This window comes from Aspergillus stella-maris, assembly GCF_047715825.1.
Source record: "Aspergillus stella-maris strain CBS 113639 unplaced genomic scaffold BDV14scaffold_1, whole genome shotgun sequence".
Classification (NCBI taxonomy): Eukaryota; Fungi; Ascomycota; class Eurotiomycetes; order Eurotiales; family Aspergillaceae; genus Aspergillus; species Aspergillus stella-maris.
This window is the reverse complement of record NW_027396795.1, coordinates 992,068-1,009,877: the sequence shown is the minus strand read 5'-3', so window position 1 is coordinate 1,009,877 and position 17,810 is coordinate 992,068. Positions and strand designations below refer to the sequence as shown.

The 17,810-nt window shown below is 51.0% G+C and overlaps 5 protein-coding genes across 5 annotated transcripts; 3 read left to right on the top strand and 2 right to left on the bottom strand.

The window, feature by feature from the left end:
• Positions 1-4,333: 4,333 nt before the first annotated feature.
• On the bottom strand, positions 4,334-7,141 carry BDV14DRAFT_5705 (Zn(II)2Cys6 transcription factor). Its single transcript, XM_073777062.1, has 3 exons — positions 6,607-7,141; positions 6,341-6,544; positions 4,334-6,286 (listed from the first exon to the last, which is right to left on the bottom strand). The coding sequence occupies exons 1-3, from the start codon at positions 6,737-6,739 to the stop codon at positions 4,581-4,583; spliced, it is 2,043 nt and encodes a 680-aa protein (XP_073633951.1). The 5' UTR covers positions 6,740-7,141; the 3' UTR covers positions 4,334-4,580.
• A 4,108-nt stretch (positions 7,142-11,249) lies between these two features.
• On the top strand, positions 11,250-13,421 carry BDV14DRAFT_186600 (putative transcription factor; the record flags this gene model as incomplete). Its single annotated transcript, XM_073770840.1, has 8 exons — positions 11,250-11,367; positions 11,525-11,727; positions 11,839-12,010; positions 12,071-12,102; positions 12,150-12,389; positions 12,450-12,539; positions 12,573-13,298; positions 13,332-13,421. The coding sequence occupies 8 exons, from the start codon at positions 11,250-11,252 to the stop codon at positions 13,419-13,421; spliced, it is 1,671 nt and encodes a 556-aa protein (XP_073633950.1).
• A 480-nt stretch (positions 13,422-13,901) lies between these two features.
• BDV14DRAFT_186599 (glutathione S-transferase family protein) lies at positions 13,902-14,786 on the top strand (the record flags this gene model as incomplete). The annotated part of the gene is made up of 4 exons (XM_073770839.1): positions 13,902-13,929; positions 13,976-14,110; positions 14,162-14,345; positions 14,399-14,786. 4 exons carry the CDS (start codon positions 13,902-13,904, stop codon positions 14,784-14,786), a joined length of 735 nt encoding a protein of 244 aa, XP_073633949.1.
• BDV14DRAFT_5665 (DUF3632 domain-containing protein) lies at positions 14,665-15,911 on the bottom strand. Its single transcript, XM_073777054.1, has one exon. The coding sequence runs from the start codon at positions 15,728-15,730 to the stop codon at positions 14,888-14,890; it is 843 nt and encodes a 280-aa protein (XP_073633948.1). The 5' UTR covers positions 15,731-15,911; the 3' UTR covers positions 14,665-14,887.
• Positions 15,912-15,931: 20 nt separating this feature from the next.
• On the top strand, positions 15,932-17,803 carry BDV14DRAFT_162415 (M48 family metallopeptidase). The gene is made up of 9 exons (XM_073766886.1): positions 15,932-16,450; positions 16,504-16,745; positions 16,795-16,987; positions 17,047-17,071; positions 17,130-17,175; positions 17,237-17,321; positions 17,374-17,405; positions 17,472-17,530; positions 17,599-17,803. The coding sequence occupies exons 1-9, from the start codon at positions 16,055-16,057 to the stop codon at positions 17,643-17,645; spliced, it is 1,125 nt and encodes a 374-aa protein (XP_073633947.1). The 5' UTR covers positions 15,932-16,054; the 3' UTR covers positions 17,646-17,803.
• Positions 17,804-17,810: the final 7 nt, after the last annotated feature.

Genomic DNA, 17,810 nt, shown 5'->3' with positions numbered 1-17,810 from the left:
TTGCCTGCTGTTTCGGCCATCTCGCTAACTAGCTGCTCCAGCCTCCACGTCCAACGATCCTACCCTGGTCGGCTGTCTGAGGCAGATTGTCTCACTCATCTGCGCAAGATCAGTCTTGGTTCGTCATGCGGCTTCTGTCCATTGTTTGACCTGTCTTAATCTGCAACACTGCATTAGATTGACACATGGTTGTATATTAAACGCCGACGAGCCCCATCGCCCAATTCAGCTCCTTCCTTCTTCCTTGGTGGACGGATGAGACCACTCAAGCCGCGTTCCAGCCCAACAAGCACAGACGATATCGAATCCTTTGTTGGTATGGTAGACAAGGTGTAACCGAAAGCTTCGGATTCGAGCAATCAGTCTCGTGATTGATGTCCTCTTCCAAACCTACTGGGGAGAATTGCTGCGCTCCTTCACGGACTTGAATTCGATGGACACACCGCTCGATAGTGATGTCCTCGTCATCAACGTTTTCACCTAGGGCGCCGATATACTGTTCTGTTGGTTACCTTGGGTCGCGCAGTCTCCACGTGCTGATCGGAATATACTTTTGGATGACCCATGGTTCAAAACCAACAACCTTCGGAAAGCCTTGGCCCTTAACACGGCTCAGATCTTGAACCGAGAATTAGGAACACCCCCACCACCTCTCCGAAACGGAATACTAGTCTGCCTTGGACTGAGTCATTTCCTTGAATTTGAGATCTGAATTCACGCTACGTACCACTTGCTTGGGCCTCCACGCGGCCTGTTGCATATGCCGACTATCTCGTTTATGGCTGCGTTTTCTTAGAGTCACGCTCTATCAACTCCTCCTGTCTGCCTTGTCCACGTTTTCATCCGAAACCCCCGACTGGAATCAGCTGTCATTGACGCGCAATTCAATGCTCGCCGAACAAATCGCGCGTTGCCTGGCAGAGGATTGGGACTGCATCACCGCGTTGTGCTCTGACCACCCTTCTCCCCAGCGCACGAATCGATGACACGCAGATATCGGTGTCCGAGTGCAAGCTGCACACAAGCCGCATCAAGCGACGTGTATATCTTAGTATGTGCATCGCAAAGATGCTTTCCTATTCGTAGCTAGCTCAATGAGATAACATTAAGTCTAGGTAGTTAGTAAATACGAATGAATCGCAGCGGTCTCCAAAAGTTCATCCTGGCGCTTCTTTCTCGCGTATCGACCCGTCTCTTCTTTATTCAAAACAGTGGGAGCAAACGGCAGTACAATGTCAAATGCACGACGACAAAACCAGATTCCTGACGCTGTTGTCTCTACTAAGCATTCCCGGGCTCGACGCAGAGACAGAGGCAACCTAGGCAAGGGAGCCACCCGTCTGAGTCGGTTCTTCTTTCATCATTACCTGGTTGATATCTTGGGTAACACGAAACCTACCTAGGTGAGTATGTACCATCCCGCGCTATGAGAAAAAGGGCCCCCAAACTAGGTCGTCGTTCCTTCGGTCAACCGATGAACGTCTACCAGGAAAGACAAGTGCATCAATGCATCTGGTTTATGGTCAAGCCTTGCTTTTGTTACTTTTCATCCCTCTTCGATGGATAAACGGTCTGAGTCGTTCATTGCCCCGACACTGGATGGAATTTATCGAAGCAGGTATCTCAGTAGGTGCAGGCCGGGCCATCCCCCCTCTCATGGGATTCCGCCTGGCCTTCCCTTGAGGAGCTCTTCACCGTCGTTATTCTCTTCGAAAGCTACTACTCAAAGCCGCCGCTTAGGTGTATATGACTAGTCACTATCTCTCCGTCGCCTCTGGTTTTCATCTAGGGAGCTAACTCAAATGAGTGCACGGTCCTGCCCTTGCCCAACTTGCTCATCCTGATTGCGGGAGGCTGCGTCTTACGGCGCGTAGCTGTGGTCTCTCTGCCCTCGAGGAATGGGTCTTTACCAATTTACATCGGCAGGAGCGCTTGGTCTACGGCTGAGCTGTGCCTTCCTCCGCTGGGTTCAGTGCTGCGCTCGTCCTCGTGCGAGGAAGGTGCCCTGAGTGCAGCGTCAGGTCGTTCCTTCCGTCAACGACTATGTGTACCCGAAAAGGCAGGTGTGCGCGTAGGTCCTGGTCGCGCTTTCCTACGATGCTTACTTTCTACCGCAAAGGAAGGTGCGTTGGTCGTCGTGCCTTCCTTAGAAGAGTGGTGTTGGTTTAGGAAGCAGCGGCTGTAGGGTGCAGGGTTCTGCCTTCCAATTTCTTGTAAGTACTTCGTCCTAGGAGGAAAGGTATGTTGGCAGTCGTCCCTGCCTCCAGTCAAGCACTTCCCCAGAAGATTCATTGTTCAGCTACGTTACTGATTATTTCGAGTAGTAATGTAGCTGCCTCAACGCTTCTGCATTCGCTTGGCAAGTGCTTTTCCTGCCTGGTATTCGTCGCACAGCTCTTCCTATGTACATCCTTTGCATCTTGGCCAGAACCTACGCTTGGCTTGTGTTGGGATACCGTCCATCCTCTGATGGGATCGACACTACCTTGCGTTTCAAAAAAGGTGGCTCAATGATCCAAGTCGACCTTATGACTGCGCCCTCGTTGCCTTGCTTTCTGATACTGTGTGAGAACCTAAGGTGTGGTATCAGGTTATCACGGCTCTTGGTTTGACTGAAAGTATGTCGCCTAAACAGGTATGTTTGATAAAGCCAAGGCTGCGTCTTCCCTCAGCTGAGTTCGTACTCCATTACAAAGGAAAGAGGAAACCTTGCAAGACGGTCGTTTCTTCCCTTTCTAGGAGTGTGCTCTATCTCTACCAGTTGGGCAGGCGCGCCCCAAACTGGCGAAGGTCGATCCTTCTCATCCCATTACTACATACTATGAAGGAAGGTGCACCGTCGGTCGTTACTATCTTCGATCAGTGTTGTCAGGTTAGGAAGGAACATTTGGTAATGGGTCACGATCGCTCCTTCCTTAGATGAGTGCTGTCAGATTAGGAAGGAGCATCGGACAGGTGGCTGACCACGATCGTTCCTTCCTTCAGCGGGCTAGGTCAATTGAATCTATTCGGAAGCTGCGTCTGGTTTCCACGGGCCCAGTCAATTCCATGTCTTGAGATCCAGTCAGATTTTCCTCCAGACCTACGGCAGTCCCGCCAGTTCAGCCAGGTTTCCTTGGCCCCTCGAGTTCGCATACGTACAGCGCACGTCCACCTTGGTGAAGACCAGTAGTAAGGCCAGGCTCAACGGCCAAAACGCCCTTCCGTCTTTACACCGACAGTATTGGTGTCAGTATCAAGTGGACGTATTACCTGTTCACGGTACAGAGTATAATGCCACTGCAAGGCCAAAGCCTATCCTCCAGCTCACAGTGCGCTGTCAATACAGCCCGAGCCCGAGCCCACCGAGCCCAGTAGCATCAACTGGTAGGTATGCACCCCGACTACGCCGCAATATCAAATCCATAAATTAAATTTCTCAACAGTGCCAACTCAGCGGCAGCCATCCAATAGACATTCAAGGACTAGCCGCGGACAGCGGCTAGCCTCCAATTTCGTGACCGGGGCCGGTGAATGAGAGCGAGTGATACTCACCGATAAAAAGGGGGACCGGGAACTTCAGGGATGGTGCTCGGTTGGAGGCTCGAGGGTCGTGTCATCTGATGGAGGGTTTATGCAGGTTGCTGCGTGTTGGCGCGTATGGGATAGAGGCTGAAAAGTAAGTTACGGCTAGTGGCGTGGCAAGAGATGGAGATGTTTGGTGTGTGAGCGGGCGGGTGGTAAGATGGGCTGTGGTGCACGGGCTATCGTTCACAAAGTGGTATCCACAGTTGGGCAGAGGTGCAGATAGGGGATCTTTGAGAAGGTCTGCGGCATTTTGGTTTGTGGATCTGTCATTTTGAGTGATGAGACAGGTTTACTCGGGATACGATCATCTTCTACTAATCAAGGAAGGACAGCTGGAAGTGGATGGATTAGGTGGTGCCACTGAAGGCTTCGAGTCTAGCCGTAATACTCCATTCGCCGCTCTGATACCACTGGTATAGATACAAAGACGCAGTCTAGCGAGTGTGGGAGGGTAAGCCAAGCCAACCAATGCAACCAATGCAACAGAATCAACACCAAACTTAATAGATATCAATGTCATCTAGCCGCTGGCTTAAAACCAGTTGCTGGGACTGGGAGTCCTCGACTCCCGCCATTGATCCCAATCATCATCCCCAAGAAGAGAAAGAAAAGCAGAAGCCAGTCCGGCACCAGTAACACCGCATTATCCCCCCGGCCATGAAAGTCATATCCATCCCTACCATGAATAGACGATTTCGATCGTGAACGTGTCCCAGTAGTTCATTCCCGAAGGAGGAGCCGCCTCGGCAAAGCAAAAGGCAGGTGAGCAGATTCCCTGACCTGCAGTGAAATATCAACGAAATCAAAAAGCAAAATGGGGTATATAACGAATGGCAGATTATTCGAAGCGCAGATTCGAAATCGCAAAATATTTTCACCAAATGGTCGTGGGCGGGTACAAGCCAGCTTGTACGAGGTGATCCCTTCGAGGGATACGTCTCGACGCTATGAGGTACAATCTCATGAGAAGCAAAATGTGTGTGTTCGTTGTATCGCATCAAAAACAAAAACAATCAGAGGAGGAGGTAGTTCCAGCCGTTCTGCTGCATTATATCCCGCCAGTGCGGTTTTTTGTTGGCTTCTTTCGTCGTCGTCGGCCAGCTGATCTCGGCTTCCTGGGGCGAAGTCGGAGGCTCTTCCTTCACGGGGCTTGCCGTATGTGAAGAGGAAGACGGGCTCTCTTCTTCGCTGCTGCTTTGCTCGGTGAACTCATCAGTGACTCGCCATACTTCTTGGAGAATCTTGTGCATGCGGCCAAAACTGCCAAGGCTAGCATGCTCGGCGAGAGCTGTAGCCCGCTCAGCCAGGATAGTCCGGAATTCGCAGCCTGGGGTGGAGTGAACGCCGGCAATAAACAAGGGCCAGACAAGGGAGCGGTCGAATCCACCCAGACCAGAGGGAATGAACTGGAGGGCATTTGTGAGCGCTTGCACCAGGTTGATGTTGCTGGGTTGCGTCGTTTCGAAGCCGGGGACAAGGCTGCACAAGTAGATTCGAGCAGCAATGCGGAAGATGGCCGTCATGTTTTTTGTCAGGATCTCCGGGCGGAGAAGTCCTGACGTCGCCGAGAAGGGGCTCTCCAGCATCTGGTCGGCGGGCTCGGTAAACTCCAGTTGTTGTCCAAGACCCGAAACATGAGAACAAACTTGCAAATCATCCACCCTTCCGACGGCCTTCAGGGCGTCCAAGCAAGCGATTTCGGAAATCAGGTACATGACGCGATCCTCACATCCCATGAGCTCACGCAGGCCGAGCGATACTCCGCCAAGGTGCTTTGATCGGTAATTGTGGGCGAACTCCGGCGTGGTGCGGTGAAGAGTAGAGCCGAGAATATCGATCCAGGCTGTCAGAGACATGCTGAATGGGGGAAGGACATAAGGGTTAGGGGCGTCGGCAGTAAGTCCGAGTCGTTGCACGAGGTTTGCGGCTGCCTGGAAGTGATCCAACCAAGGGATGTCAGGAAGGTTGTCATCAGCCGGGCCTACTGAAGAGTGGAAGAAGATCATCGCAAGCGTGGCATCGAGGATCTCCTGATGTTCCGTGTCTTCTCCAAGAGCTTGGCACAGTTGCGAGATGGCTTCAAACCGGTTTCGCATAATGTCATGGTCGATCTGCTCGCCAGTGATGTTCTCCGTTGTCTTGAGGTGGATAGCCGCGACACTAAGACAGCAATGTAAGTAGCACTTGTTGGTCTCCAGTGTTTGGAGCACAGCCTGTACGCGGATGTGGCCTCGTTGGTGTGCCTCAAGTACAGGGAAGCTCATGGGCAGTACGCTGTGGATGAAGTGGTCGAGGAGCGGTCGGTCGTAGTCATTGACAGGAATGTTCTGCAGCATGTCATATGAGTCTGGGAATGTCGAGTCGCAGAGCGCTGGGTCAATCCCTGGAAGCGCTGGGTTGCGGAAGTATTCATCCTGGAACCATTCATCCCCTGGGAAGGTAGGTAGAGGCGCATTCAATTGTGGTGGGGCGAAGGTACTGAATGTTGACGATATTGAGTCGTGTCTTAGTTGAATATCGTTGACGAATGTTTGGCGCTCTGTCTTGACGTCTACTTCATAGGGGTATTGTTGTGAATAGACAGCTTGACCCATAGCAGGTGTTGGGAACTGCGAGGCAAACATGTCGTATGATGTGGGCTCGGGGAAGGGACGGCTGTATTCAAATTCCGGAGAAGTTGGTGAGTTGGCAGCCATGGTCCGGGCATGAGCCGCGGGATCTATGACACAAGTTAGACGGACGGTGCTGGGTATCGAAACAGCGGTTGTCTTACCAATGGCTAATGAGCCGCTGCGCTCGTTCATCTTTGTCTGCTTAATCTTGTTCTTGATCCGTTCCTTGTTCATCTTCCTCTGCTCTGCATTGCCCCACCAGATAGGGCGTTTATATTCGCATTTGACGCAGAGGTTCTGGCAGGCACCGCATGATGGGTGTTGTTCATCGCACTTCTTCCGACGAAGGCGACATGTAAAACAACCTGATATAAGAGCGAATGTGTTAGATGTGCCAAAGTCTCAACACAAGTATCGCATGACTTACCAGACCGAGATCGCTTGTGTGACTTTGTAGTCCCTTCTGGCTTAGGGGTACCTTCACTTCCCGACGATGCCTGGGACTCGGCCGCACGCTTAGCAGCGGAGGTATTGACCTTCTTCCTTGGTGCTGCCGGCATGTTGTTCGATTATATGATCTTATACCACGATATAGTTGTACAATGGGGCGCGGATGCAATCGAAAACGACAGGACGGTCACTAAGTAAGGCGTAAAGGACTGCGAAGGGTAGTCGACAGTGATATTAGGGTGCAAAGCTGGACCAGCAGCCTTGGCTATCTATTAAGTAAAGTAAGAGAGCGTAAGGCGCGGTTTGCCGAAAGACGAGGCGACTGGGGACGACGCTGGAGAAACGGGAAGCACAAAGGAAGCCCGATCGTGGGATCGAGGAACCTTTAAAGCTCAAGCGCGAGTCCATGTTGTTTCTATTTTGGAATCCCAGATAGCCGAAGGGAAAATTGGGTGGTGGGAGGAGAGGGAGGCAGGGATTGGTGGGGGGGAAGGATTGGAGATCGCCCGCTGGCTCTAAGTTAGTGTTGAGCAGGGGAGGGAATCATGCATGGAGAGAACCGGTGAGTTTAGTCTGGTTTGTTAGTCCCAACACTCCAAGGCTAATTTTGGATAATTTTGGTGACTTTCTGGAGGCCGGCGCCTATGCACCTCGAGCTCTGATGCTGGATGATTGGACGTCACCTCGAGGTTAAGATTGGCGGCTGGGCAAGTGATTGGCCCTGATGTATCGCAAATATCGAGCGTCCGAGCTATCCGATGACCTGTGCTACGGGCAGATTCCTTCCAGGTCTGCTAGCACGAGAAGTGATTGCTTGCTTTTTCGGGCATCAACTTGTTCCCTCTCCACCGAAGATTCTCCCGTGTGTACTGTCAGCTGCCAGTCGAGTTATCCCTTCGCGGGACACGGTGTACATTAGACGGAAAGGTATAGGTTCTGCGAAGGAAGCATTCCGGCAGCTCTTCCCGCATGGGTGAGGTCTGGCAGGCAGGGACCTTGAAAGTGCAACGCAGTGCCCACATGTCTCCATGACAAATTTCCGTAGCCTCGAAAGCGCACTGGCCAACGGCAGATCACATCAGACTAGAGTAAAATTAGTTTGATTTGAAGAGCAGAGTGATAACCAAATCCTACCTGATTCGGGAAATGCAATGGCCGCGTGCATGGGTGATGGGGAGAGACGGGGAGAAGAGAGACCGTACGACAGGCAGGGATCAGTGGATCACGCTGACAGCGGGACTTTGACGAGGTTCTCTGATCGAGCAGACTGGGCCAATGGATAGCGAGAGAGGGTGTGCTGGTGGTTGAGAAGGTGCAGAAGCTTTGCGGGGGGTTTGTCGAATGGCAGCGGAGAAGAGTGTGATGAAGTGCAGCTGAAGGAGCGCTAACCTCCTCTAAACTCCGCTAAACCCACGCTAAAGTAGCGCCGCGAGCCAAGATTCCTTCCCGCCGCCATCATTGGAGCAGCCCCGAGATTGCCCTGAGATTGTGCGCTCAATTAGCTGCACTTGCCGCCAGGAATCACCTCAATTTTCCTGATTTATTCTTAGCTGGCTACCCCTCTTTTGCTATTATTAACATACATTTCCATTGCAACCTAGACTAATTAGCCGCGATTAACTCCACTTGTCACACTGCTTGCTTGCCACTGTCACATCTAGTCTACACTGGAGGTAGTGCAACTGGAACTCGACTTGATTGCTGTCCTGTTTTTCCTTGCAATATCACGATCTGCTATTATTATATTAATTGACATCACCTTGGCCAGTCGCAGAGACTGTTTCCCTAACTGTTATCTCGAGGCCACCAGTCAGATCTGTTATCATCTTGACCCTAGAAAGCTAAAAGATTTAGCGTCAATTCTTCCGTCCACACAAGTCAGACTCGTACAACAACCCGGCATAAGCTCATTGTGCCACTCTCACAGCAAACAATGCACCCTGCAGTTTGCCTTCTGAGCTGGCTGTCATCTAGACCTCTCTACACTGCGGTCTTGAAGTGCTGGTCATTGTATCCTAGACATGCCATGCGGGGTAATCCATGCGACTCATGGTTCAATGCTCAACAGCACTGAATGAGTCACGACCACGAGTAAAGTGGACTTAAGGTGGGCTCAGTAGGAAGGACCATCCCCTAGCCGCATAAGGCGACAAGAACTGGAATCCTGAATCATGATTCCAACATCCTAACGGCGACCCCGGCCAAATCCTTCCCATGAAACATTAAGCGCCGCACACAGAGACTGGCCATGAATCCTCCGCGCTACCTCGCACAGAGTACAGTATGCAGGAACCTCACCTATGCACGACGCACCATCCAACAACTCAAAATACGAACAGAACTCAACAGTCACTGGCTCCCAGCAATTGATCTCTTTCTAGAAGGATCGGGAATTTGAAATCTCAAGAGTTTAACTTTAGCCTCACACCCTCATCGGCACTCTTGACCAACATATTCTCGCTCTTGCCGCCAGTTGCCCTTGTGCCGCGACGATCGATCTTCTTCTTCCTCATGTATATCAGCTTGCTGCTATAATTATTGACGCCCGTGTTTAACTGCCAGTCATTAGCCGCTGTGGGTTTGCGAACCTCTGAACTTTATCGAGGTCTCCTACCGGATTAAGCTACAACGGCTGCTCGCGGGCCTGAGCCCCATCATGATCGTGGGTACAGCGGAGTTTTGGCTTTTGAGTTCTTGATCGATCGATGTTCGCGGTGTCCACTCTGTCGTCATCTGAGGTTTCAAGCCGTGTCGGGGCGTCCTGTGGGTAACGGGTAAACGTCGGTGTGGTGGTTTTTGTCTCCTACTATATCCCGTAAACGGTGCCACGTGCTGGCCCGCCAGCCTTCAGCAACGCGATATGTATCTGCGAGTGATTCCGGGCCGATGAACGGTTGTCTATGTTTGTGGGTACTGATTAGATGTCGGTGACATGTTGGAGCTCCCAGGGTATATAGTCCTTGCCCAACGCACGGTTTAACACGGCTGGCTTTCAATATTTCGTGATATTTATAATGGCTGTCAACTTGATGCTCCCGTTCTCCAACAGCCGGGAAGGTGAAGCAGAAGGAAGCGGGAAGTGAGAGTATGACTCTCATCGAGTCATCATTGTTGACCGTCATCTCGTGCCAAAACGCCTAACGACGCACTGTTCACACGGTGCACATGGGCCGACCCCCACAGTCTCGATAAACTTCCGCCTTCAAGACGCCAATAAATGCCTTCGCGCTAAGCAGTTTACCGTACCTCGGGTCAGTAGCGGAATGGGATAAAATCCAGAGCAATGAAGCCCAGGAAGGAATTACCCGGTCAAAGGCAGAATAATTTTAGGTTCCTTGGCCTGGCGAGACGTAGAAAGCATCAGAAATGCACCACACGAGCCTGTTAGCGCACAAGCCAGGAGCTGGCGCCCATCGCCTGGGAACGCCGACCAAATGCATTTGCATTGGTTCTTGCGGAGAATAATCGGTCACAATTTGCGATGTTGATCAATACAATAAGAAACAGATTCAAGGCGCTTATGGTGACGAGAATGGTCTAAGACCCGTCGGGTCCTGCCAATTCAGGTACAGTCCGGCGCACCTTGTGGGTGCGATCCATACATGCATGGGCGGATCGAGGCTGACAAGGAAGTAAGTCAGATTCTCAAGATCAGGCGTCATTCGAAGCCTTGCCACTGCAGGTTATGGTCCTCCAATTATGTCACCCGGTCATGTCCGTTCGATCGTAGGTCGGACTTGCATGCGGAAGTTGAATCTCTTCCGTCAGTCGGGAACGAGGAAGTTCGAAGCCCGGAATTACTCGTGTATTCGCTGATGCTGGCGGTCTATTCCCTGAAGGTGTCCCTGGATCAATACAATCGTAACGGTAACATCAAAGGGTCTTAGGACAAACAGCGACTAGAGATCTCATCGCCAGCCTTCGTCCGTAGCTAGGAAACCTCTGCTGACTGCCAGGGCCTGGACTAGAAAATCCATTAGCTCCAACAAGTCTCTCAAGTGGAAGACAATCTTGCTGAAATGTGAGCTGCATCGTTGAGAGTTCAGGGTTTTGACACAGCATTCTCCTTGCAGGTAAGTACCAAGTTCTGCCGTTGTGAGGCGAGATATACGCAAGATATATATATTGAGTTCCGTTTGGGCGGAAGACGATATACATCAGATTCAGACCTCCATTCGACTCCCAAAGGTCTAGACAGTAAGAACCTGTCCAATAGCTTGATGATAGCTTGAAGAGCCCAAGTGTCGTTCGCGAAATTTGAAGCTCTAGGGGGGGAGGCGTCGGAGGGCCGGAGGATCAACTGGAGGGTCGGAGATACGCGAAGTCGACAGTGGGTAGGTACTAGGTATATAACTGTACTCATTAGCATTCTGTCGCGCCGTTCAATATTAGATTGCTTCAACTGAGTTGTATTCAGCTGATTTGAGGGCAAGGGGTCCAGTGTCGTGAATTCTTCTCTTCTTCAGGTAGGACCAGCACGTGATAATTTTGCTGCACTGCTCCTTTCCTCTTCCATCTCCAACACATCACAGCACAGCTCCCTCCAAACGCAGTTCAACTACTAACTCAAGCCTTTCAAGGGGGTCTCTGCTGGCGGTATATTTTGCACGTCGCTAATAAATGTCAGAACACTCGAAGGACTTGTCCCAAAAACAACAGGAAAATGGGAGCGCGAGATCTGTTTCCAAGCCTACAAATAATCGACGGCGAGATAAACCACAACTGTCGTGCAATAACTGTCGACAACGAAACTGAGCCTCCCGCAAGCTCCCAGACAACTTGATACTAAGGGGTTACTGTATTGGAGATCAAGATGTGATCGCCAGCGTCCTTGCGCAAATTGCTCAGTGCCCAATATGCCATGCATATACCCGGAGCACTCCGCAGCCGCTGAGCATCATCTACTGGAATCAGCGCGCATGAGCGACTTGCATACCTGGAGCGTTTGGTGATGTCAATAATACCTGGCCCTGCCCAAGAGGCCAATGTGCAACCAATAGCCACGACTGCAAACCAAACTGACGCTCTGGTAAAGGCCCCAGCCGATGAACAATCCGACTGCGGAAGCATGAGGACTGACGACTCAGAACTTCATTATGTCGGAGGGGAGGGGATCATTGGATAGCAATTCTTGATGGAATCGCGGACCTGAAGGAATCGCGAAGATCAGCTGCGCCTCGTTGAGGGTCCCATCGACGGCGCAGATGAGCAATTGAATGGCAACGACGCAAAATTCACGAACCAGCTGTCCAAAGGAGCACTGCTTCTATATAGATGCCGCCCAGCTTCATGCAAGGAAATACTCTCGAGACTTCCTCCTAAATACGCGGTTGACCGATATATTTCACAATACTTCAACTACTTTGATCTTGTTTCTTCCGGTAAGTCGACTCCTATTCTGCCGCTGTGAAGTAGAAACTGAACTTCTTGTGCTCGTTCAGCTGCTGTTCATGGACCGAGCTTCCTGCGTGAGGTAAAACCGAATATTTCCCGACATGGCTTTCATTCTGACGTCTATAGTACGAGGCATTCTGGCTTGATCCATCCAGTGCACCCATAACATGGGTTGGGTTACTCTTTAGTATGAAATGTCTTGCCTGTCTAGCTTTGGAGCCTCCAAGCGGTTTGGAGGCAGATTATCAGTCACTTTGGATACAGTCATACCGAGAGAAGATTGCTCAATGCCTGACTCTGGGACAATACACAAAGCCCGGACCTTATGTCCTTGAGACAGTCATCATTACATCTATGTCGAATTCGGTATCAGTCCAGACGCGAATAAGGACATTTGGCTCCTGCTCGGCCTAGAGGTCAACCTAGCGAAACGTATGGGCTATCATCGCGACCCGAGCCACTTTCCCCAGCACCACGTCACTCCAAGGAGAAATGCGAAGGCGTCTCTGGGCGACAGTACTCATTAGTTATGTCTTGATATCAAACCAGATGGGTATGCCGCGCAAGATCTCTGATGGGCAATACGATACTTCCGAGCCACGGAATTTGAACGATGATGATATCGACAAGGATATAAAGGAGCTGCCAACATCACGATCGGAGACTGAGATGACGGCCTCACTGGGTATAATAGCACGTACTAGGATGCTAAAAGCCCCTGGTATTATTGCCGATCTCACTGATGCAGTCATGCCCTGCAATTATTCCGAGGTGTTGCGAGTGGACCGCATTCTACAGGAAGCAGCCGAGAGCATACCACCTCCTCTTAAGGTGAAGTCGATGGCAGCCAATTTGACCGACTCACCTCAGGCCATCGTTGCTCGCCTCTTCGTCAAACACATGTACTTCAAGGATCAGATTATGGTACATCGACGATTCTGCTATATGCAGGAATCACGGCAAACCGACGTCGGCTACAGCTTCTCGCGAAAAGCATGCTTAGATGAATGCTTAGGCTCACTAGACATCCAGCATGTGTTTGACGAGGAAACTCGCCCTGATGGTCAGCTTTATACAATGCGTTGGCGAGTTATTTCTATCATGAATCACCTGTTTCTCACAGCAACGATGTTTCTATGCTCACTGCTCTATCCTGGTCGAACTGTAGAGCGAGAAGAGGAAATTCGAACTACACTGCTAAGGGCAAGGACTATCTGGGTACGCAAGAGCTCGTTCTCGAAGGAGGCACAAAAAGCTGCCCACGCACTGAGCCTCGTGCTTAGCCGGATACCTGAACATTGGGACTAGATGGTGAACAAGTTGGAAACCCTACAGGAGAGGTCCTTGCCCACCGGTTCCGCCAAAATGCGTCCGATGATGCCAGCGCGCCTCTTGTAGCTGGCTATATTCATCCACATCAAGGTGAGTTCCAACTCGGTAAGCACTGCTCTGAGAGCTGACGCCTCTATGGATCAACTTGGAATGCCTGACTTGATGGGCGGATTTGATGCCATTCGATTTTGGTGGCGCGAGTTCTAGTTTCGATATATCAGACTAGACGAACCTTCCAGGCGGCTGGATGTTTTTCATCAATTAACCTGGGATGGGCTAGCAACCGAAGCGTCTATTCTAGTAAGTTGTCAAAAGTCTGCAATAACCCTGAGTCCAGCGAGTTCTTTTGGGCATCAGAGCGCAAAAGATACGCGATGACCAGTGATATTGCTGGTTGGCTCACCCCGCTTCAAGGCGTCCCGCGGGCTTGCGAGATTGTTGTGCACCACGATCCTTCAACACAAGACCGCCATGTTAGAAAATGTCCTATCTTCCCGTCTAAGCTCGTCTCGCGATGCCAAAAATCAACCCGCTGCTAACTTCGTGATGGAACCGATCACTGTTTGGATGACGCGTATGAAACCCCTCTGGACGACATTGATCGCTCTAACAGACAACAGCATCTGGGCCAAATCCTTGGAAGGTGGTCATTGTCATTAAAGAGCTCGGACTCCCCTATAAGGTTACCTCGTTCAAATTTGAGGAGGTCAAAAAGCCCCCGTTCATCAACATCAATCCCAATGGGCGAGTTCCAGGTAGGTGGCTGCGGTTCGAAAATTGAATGCCCACTGCTTTAACTTGCGCAGCAATCGAGGATCCGAACACCCAGATTACGCTCTGGGAGTCCGGTGCTATTATCCAATACCTCATCGAACAGTACGACAAAGACCACAAGCTGAGCTACGGTACACTTCGTGAAAGACAACTATGCAATCAATGGCTGCACTTCCAAATGAGTGGACAGGGGCCTTACTACGGGCAGTGCGCCTGGTACGTTCACCAATGCTTGCCATCCAACAGTTCCAATCTGAAATAACAACCAGGTTCAAAGTCCTCCACCACGAGAGCATACCCTCAGCTATTGAGCGATACACCAAGGAGATTCACCGCATCCTGGGTGTTCTCAATGGAGTCCTCGAGGGAAAGACCTGGCTTGTCGGCGATAAAATGACATTCGCAGATCTTGCATTCCTACCCTGGCATGAGCGGATTGACCAGTTGCTCTCTATTCCGCGCGATGAGGCCTTGAGACAGTATCCGAATGTTTTGGCATGGCATACAAGAATGCGTACACTTGAGACTTGGGTAGATTGTGAAGCCGAGAGGGCTAGGCTTATGGGTGAGCAGGGGCTTGGGATCAATGGGTTGCCGAAAGGCGTAGATAACATGGAGGAATTTCAGAAGTTGATGGCAGAAGGCAAGCTAAAGTAGATGCAGGAGGCTGCACTGCTCGGTCTAAGTACATGTATGGAAGTTGAGCTTGCTGCTTGAGGCATATACAAAAACGCACTCTATGGATTTCGATCGCACAACTATTCTTCAACATCCCCATCCTCAATCTCCCTCATCATCGTCTCCGCATCTTCAGCAATCTTCCGAATGCCCTCCGCCAATTGCCCCTCCATCCTAGCAACCTCCCCAAACCTCTCCCGCCACAGCTTCCACCGCCCCTTACAAAACCCGTGCTTCCCATCCCAAAGCGGCCCTCCTTTTCCCCTCGCACCAATCTTAGGTCCTGACTCAAACTCCTCCTCCCAACTATAGATCTCCACACCCAGCGTCTCAATCCATGCCGCGGCCGCAGGAACCCAAGCCTCCAATGGCTCCCTGGGACTCCGCTGATCAAATGGCGTCTCAAGCGCACTACGCAGCGTAATCAGTGCAAACCACGAATACGACGCAAACACCGGTTCATCTGTCGCCATTAGCAAGGCGGCGAATTTATTAATATTCACGATCTCCGCAATTGCCGTCCGCTGCTTCTCCGCGGGGTCATCAGGCCGAACTTGTGTATTGTAGAAGTCGCGGAAGCGCCAGCCCAGCATGGGGAGTCCTTTCCAAACTGTCTGGTCTTGGACTCTTAGAGGTTCAGACGCGGCCTCGTCAGGTTGAGCTGTTGCGTTGGCGTCTGGGGAGGGTAGTTCGGAGAGATCGACGAGGACATCGACGAGTTTGTCGTGGTGCTCGGGCTTTTGAACTGCGAGGGCAGTAATGAGGTTCCAGAGGCGGTTTAGGCTCTCTTCCGCTGGGACACTGTCGGAGACTGTAGCTGTAGCGAGCTGTTGAGCGGCTGCAGGGCCCGAAATGGTGTTTGCGAAGAGCTGCTCGAGGATAGATAGGTGGGAGGCGTAGATTGGGTCTGATGTGTCTATCATTTTGGCCGGTGTATATCGTATATAGAAGAGGCAGAGAAGAAGGAACAGGAAGATTGGAAAGAATAGATACGAAAAGTGGCCGAGGAGAGTATAAAAGGGGTTCTATTGATCGATCCAACCCATGCGGGGGACTATAGGTGGCCATGGCGGGTCCGCTCTTATCTTCAATGCAACGTCATTTGTCTGCGGTTCCTGGATCCTCTTCTCTCCTCCGAGCTTCTCGCCGATCGCGTGGTTCATTCCTGCGATCTGGTTTGTTGAGCCTCGACAGGCGATACTTTCTTGCCTTCAACAATTTACCATGACAATAGGGATATCGTCACCATGTTTCAGACCCCGATGACACGCTCGTTGCGCGCCGCCGCGCATCCCCTGGCCGCGGTGCCGATGTCTACTCGCGCGCGAACCTCCGTCAATTCTTTCTTCTCACAGCACTCCGCACGGCTATTCTCGACGCCATGTACCAGAACACAGAACTCGAAACGTCTGACTCCTTCAAATCGAACCCTCGACCGACCATGCTTTCCCCCCTCGCGATCCTTTGCAAGCGCAAAGCGAGAACCACCCAGCGGATCCAAGGAACCTAAAGAGACTGGCGAACCGACGTCCCACCAGAAGCTCTTCAACCGCATATTTACCTGGAAGCGAATATTCCTGGTCATAGGTGTCGCAGGAGTCTTAGAGTGGGTAACGGATACTCGGGTTTGGAAAGAAACGCAGGTATAGGTACTGTTCGTGATCTTGCGGAGCTCTTGCTGAATGTTATTTGTCAGGCAACCGCAGAGGAACTTCGCAACCTTACGCCTTTGGAGAGAGAGCAGCATTTTCGCAAAAAAACCTATGAGAAGACGTTGAAGCAATATGGCGAGAGGATTTTGCCGAAGGAACATCCGCATAGCATTATGGCGGATCGGGTTCTCCAACGTCTTATCCCTTATGCTCCAGTTGAGGGCGCGGACTGGGAGGTTTTTGTCGTCAAGGCTGATGCTGAGATGCTGGCCTTTTGTACCCCGGAGTAAGTATTCACTGTCCATTGGCACATTCCCGCTAAATTTTGCTTCTAGGGGCAAGCTTTTTCTGTTTACCGGAATTATCCCCTTCTGTGATGATGCTGATGGTCTAGCATTCCTTTTGGCACATGAGATGTCACACATCGTAGCCGAGCATTGGAAAGAAAAGCTGGAAGAGGGTTTCAAGAATTATGTTGGGTATCTTGCACCGTCGCTGGTAGATTGGTCAAGATCAAAGGAACGGGAGGTAACGCTTTGTAAAACTGCAGGACCACGTGAAATGCAAAGCCTGCTAACCTCAGACAGTTGGAGGCGGATAGCATGGGGTTGAGTACGTTACCTTCCTGCCATTTCTCAACAAAGTAGGGCTCTACTGATGTCCCCTGCAGTGATGATGTCAAAGGCATGCTTCAGCCCTGTAGCTGCTGTGAGATTGTAAGCAATGGACATCTCTGGTATCGTATTCTAACCGAAGCGGTCGCTGATGAGGCTATAGTATGAGGCGCATTCCTGGAATGCATGGGATCTTCGTCCATAACGGTGTGCCAAAAAAAGTGAAGGTTGGCCCGTCGCATCCTGGGGTGGGTATTCCGTTCACGCTGTGCTTTAGATACATTGCTGACCTCCATGTAGAATCTCGAGCGCATAACGAATCTTCGCGCACAGTATTGCTCCTTTCCCCATTCCTTTTTTACTTTGTCAGTATTTTCGCACAACTGACGTAATTACAGGATGGCTGGAGCTCATAAGGTGTATGAGAACAGCAAATGCGGTGCTTTAGAGTCCCAAGGTAAGTGGTCTTGCTCAAGCTAGCACTAATGCTCGCTTCAATGTACGACTGACTTCTTCGATTCACAGTGTCAAAATTCCAACAAGGCTCCAAGTCGCTTCTATGGCAGAATTAATTATGACCCATCGTCGTACATTATTGTATATACCATATAATGTAGACTATAGACTTACCTCCCAACAACATGGCTGTCCATTTCCATACCTCTGCCCTGTTTAGTGACGATCGTAGCCTTTGTTGTGGAGCACAGACCCTCTAGTTGGACAGGACACGCCAAGCA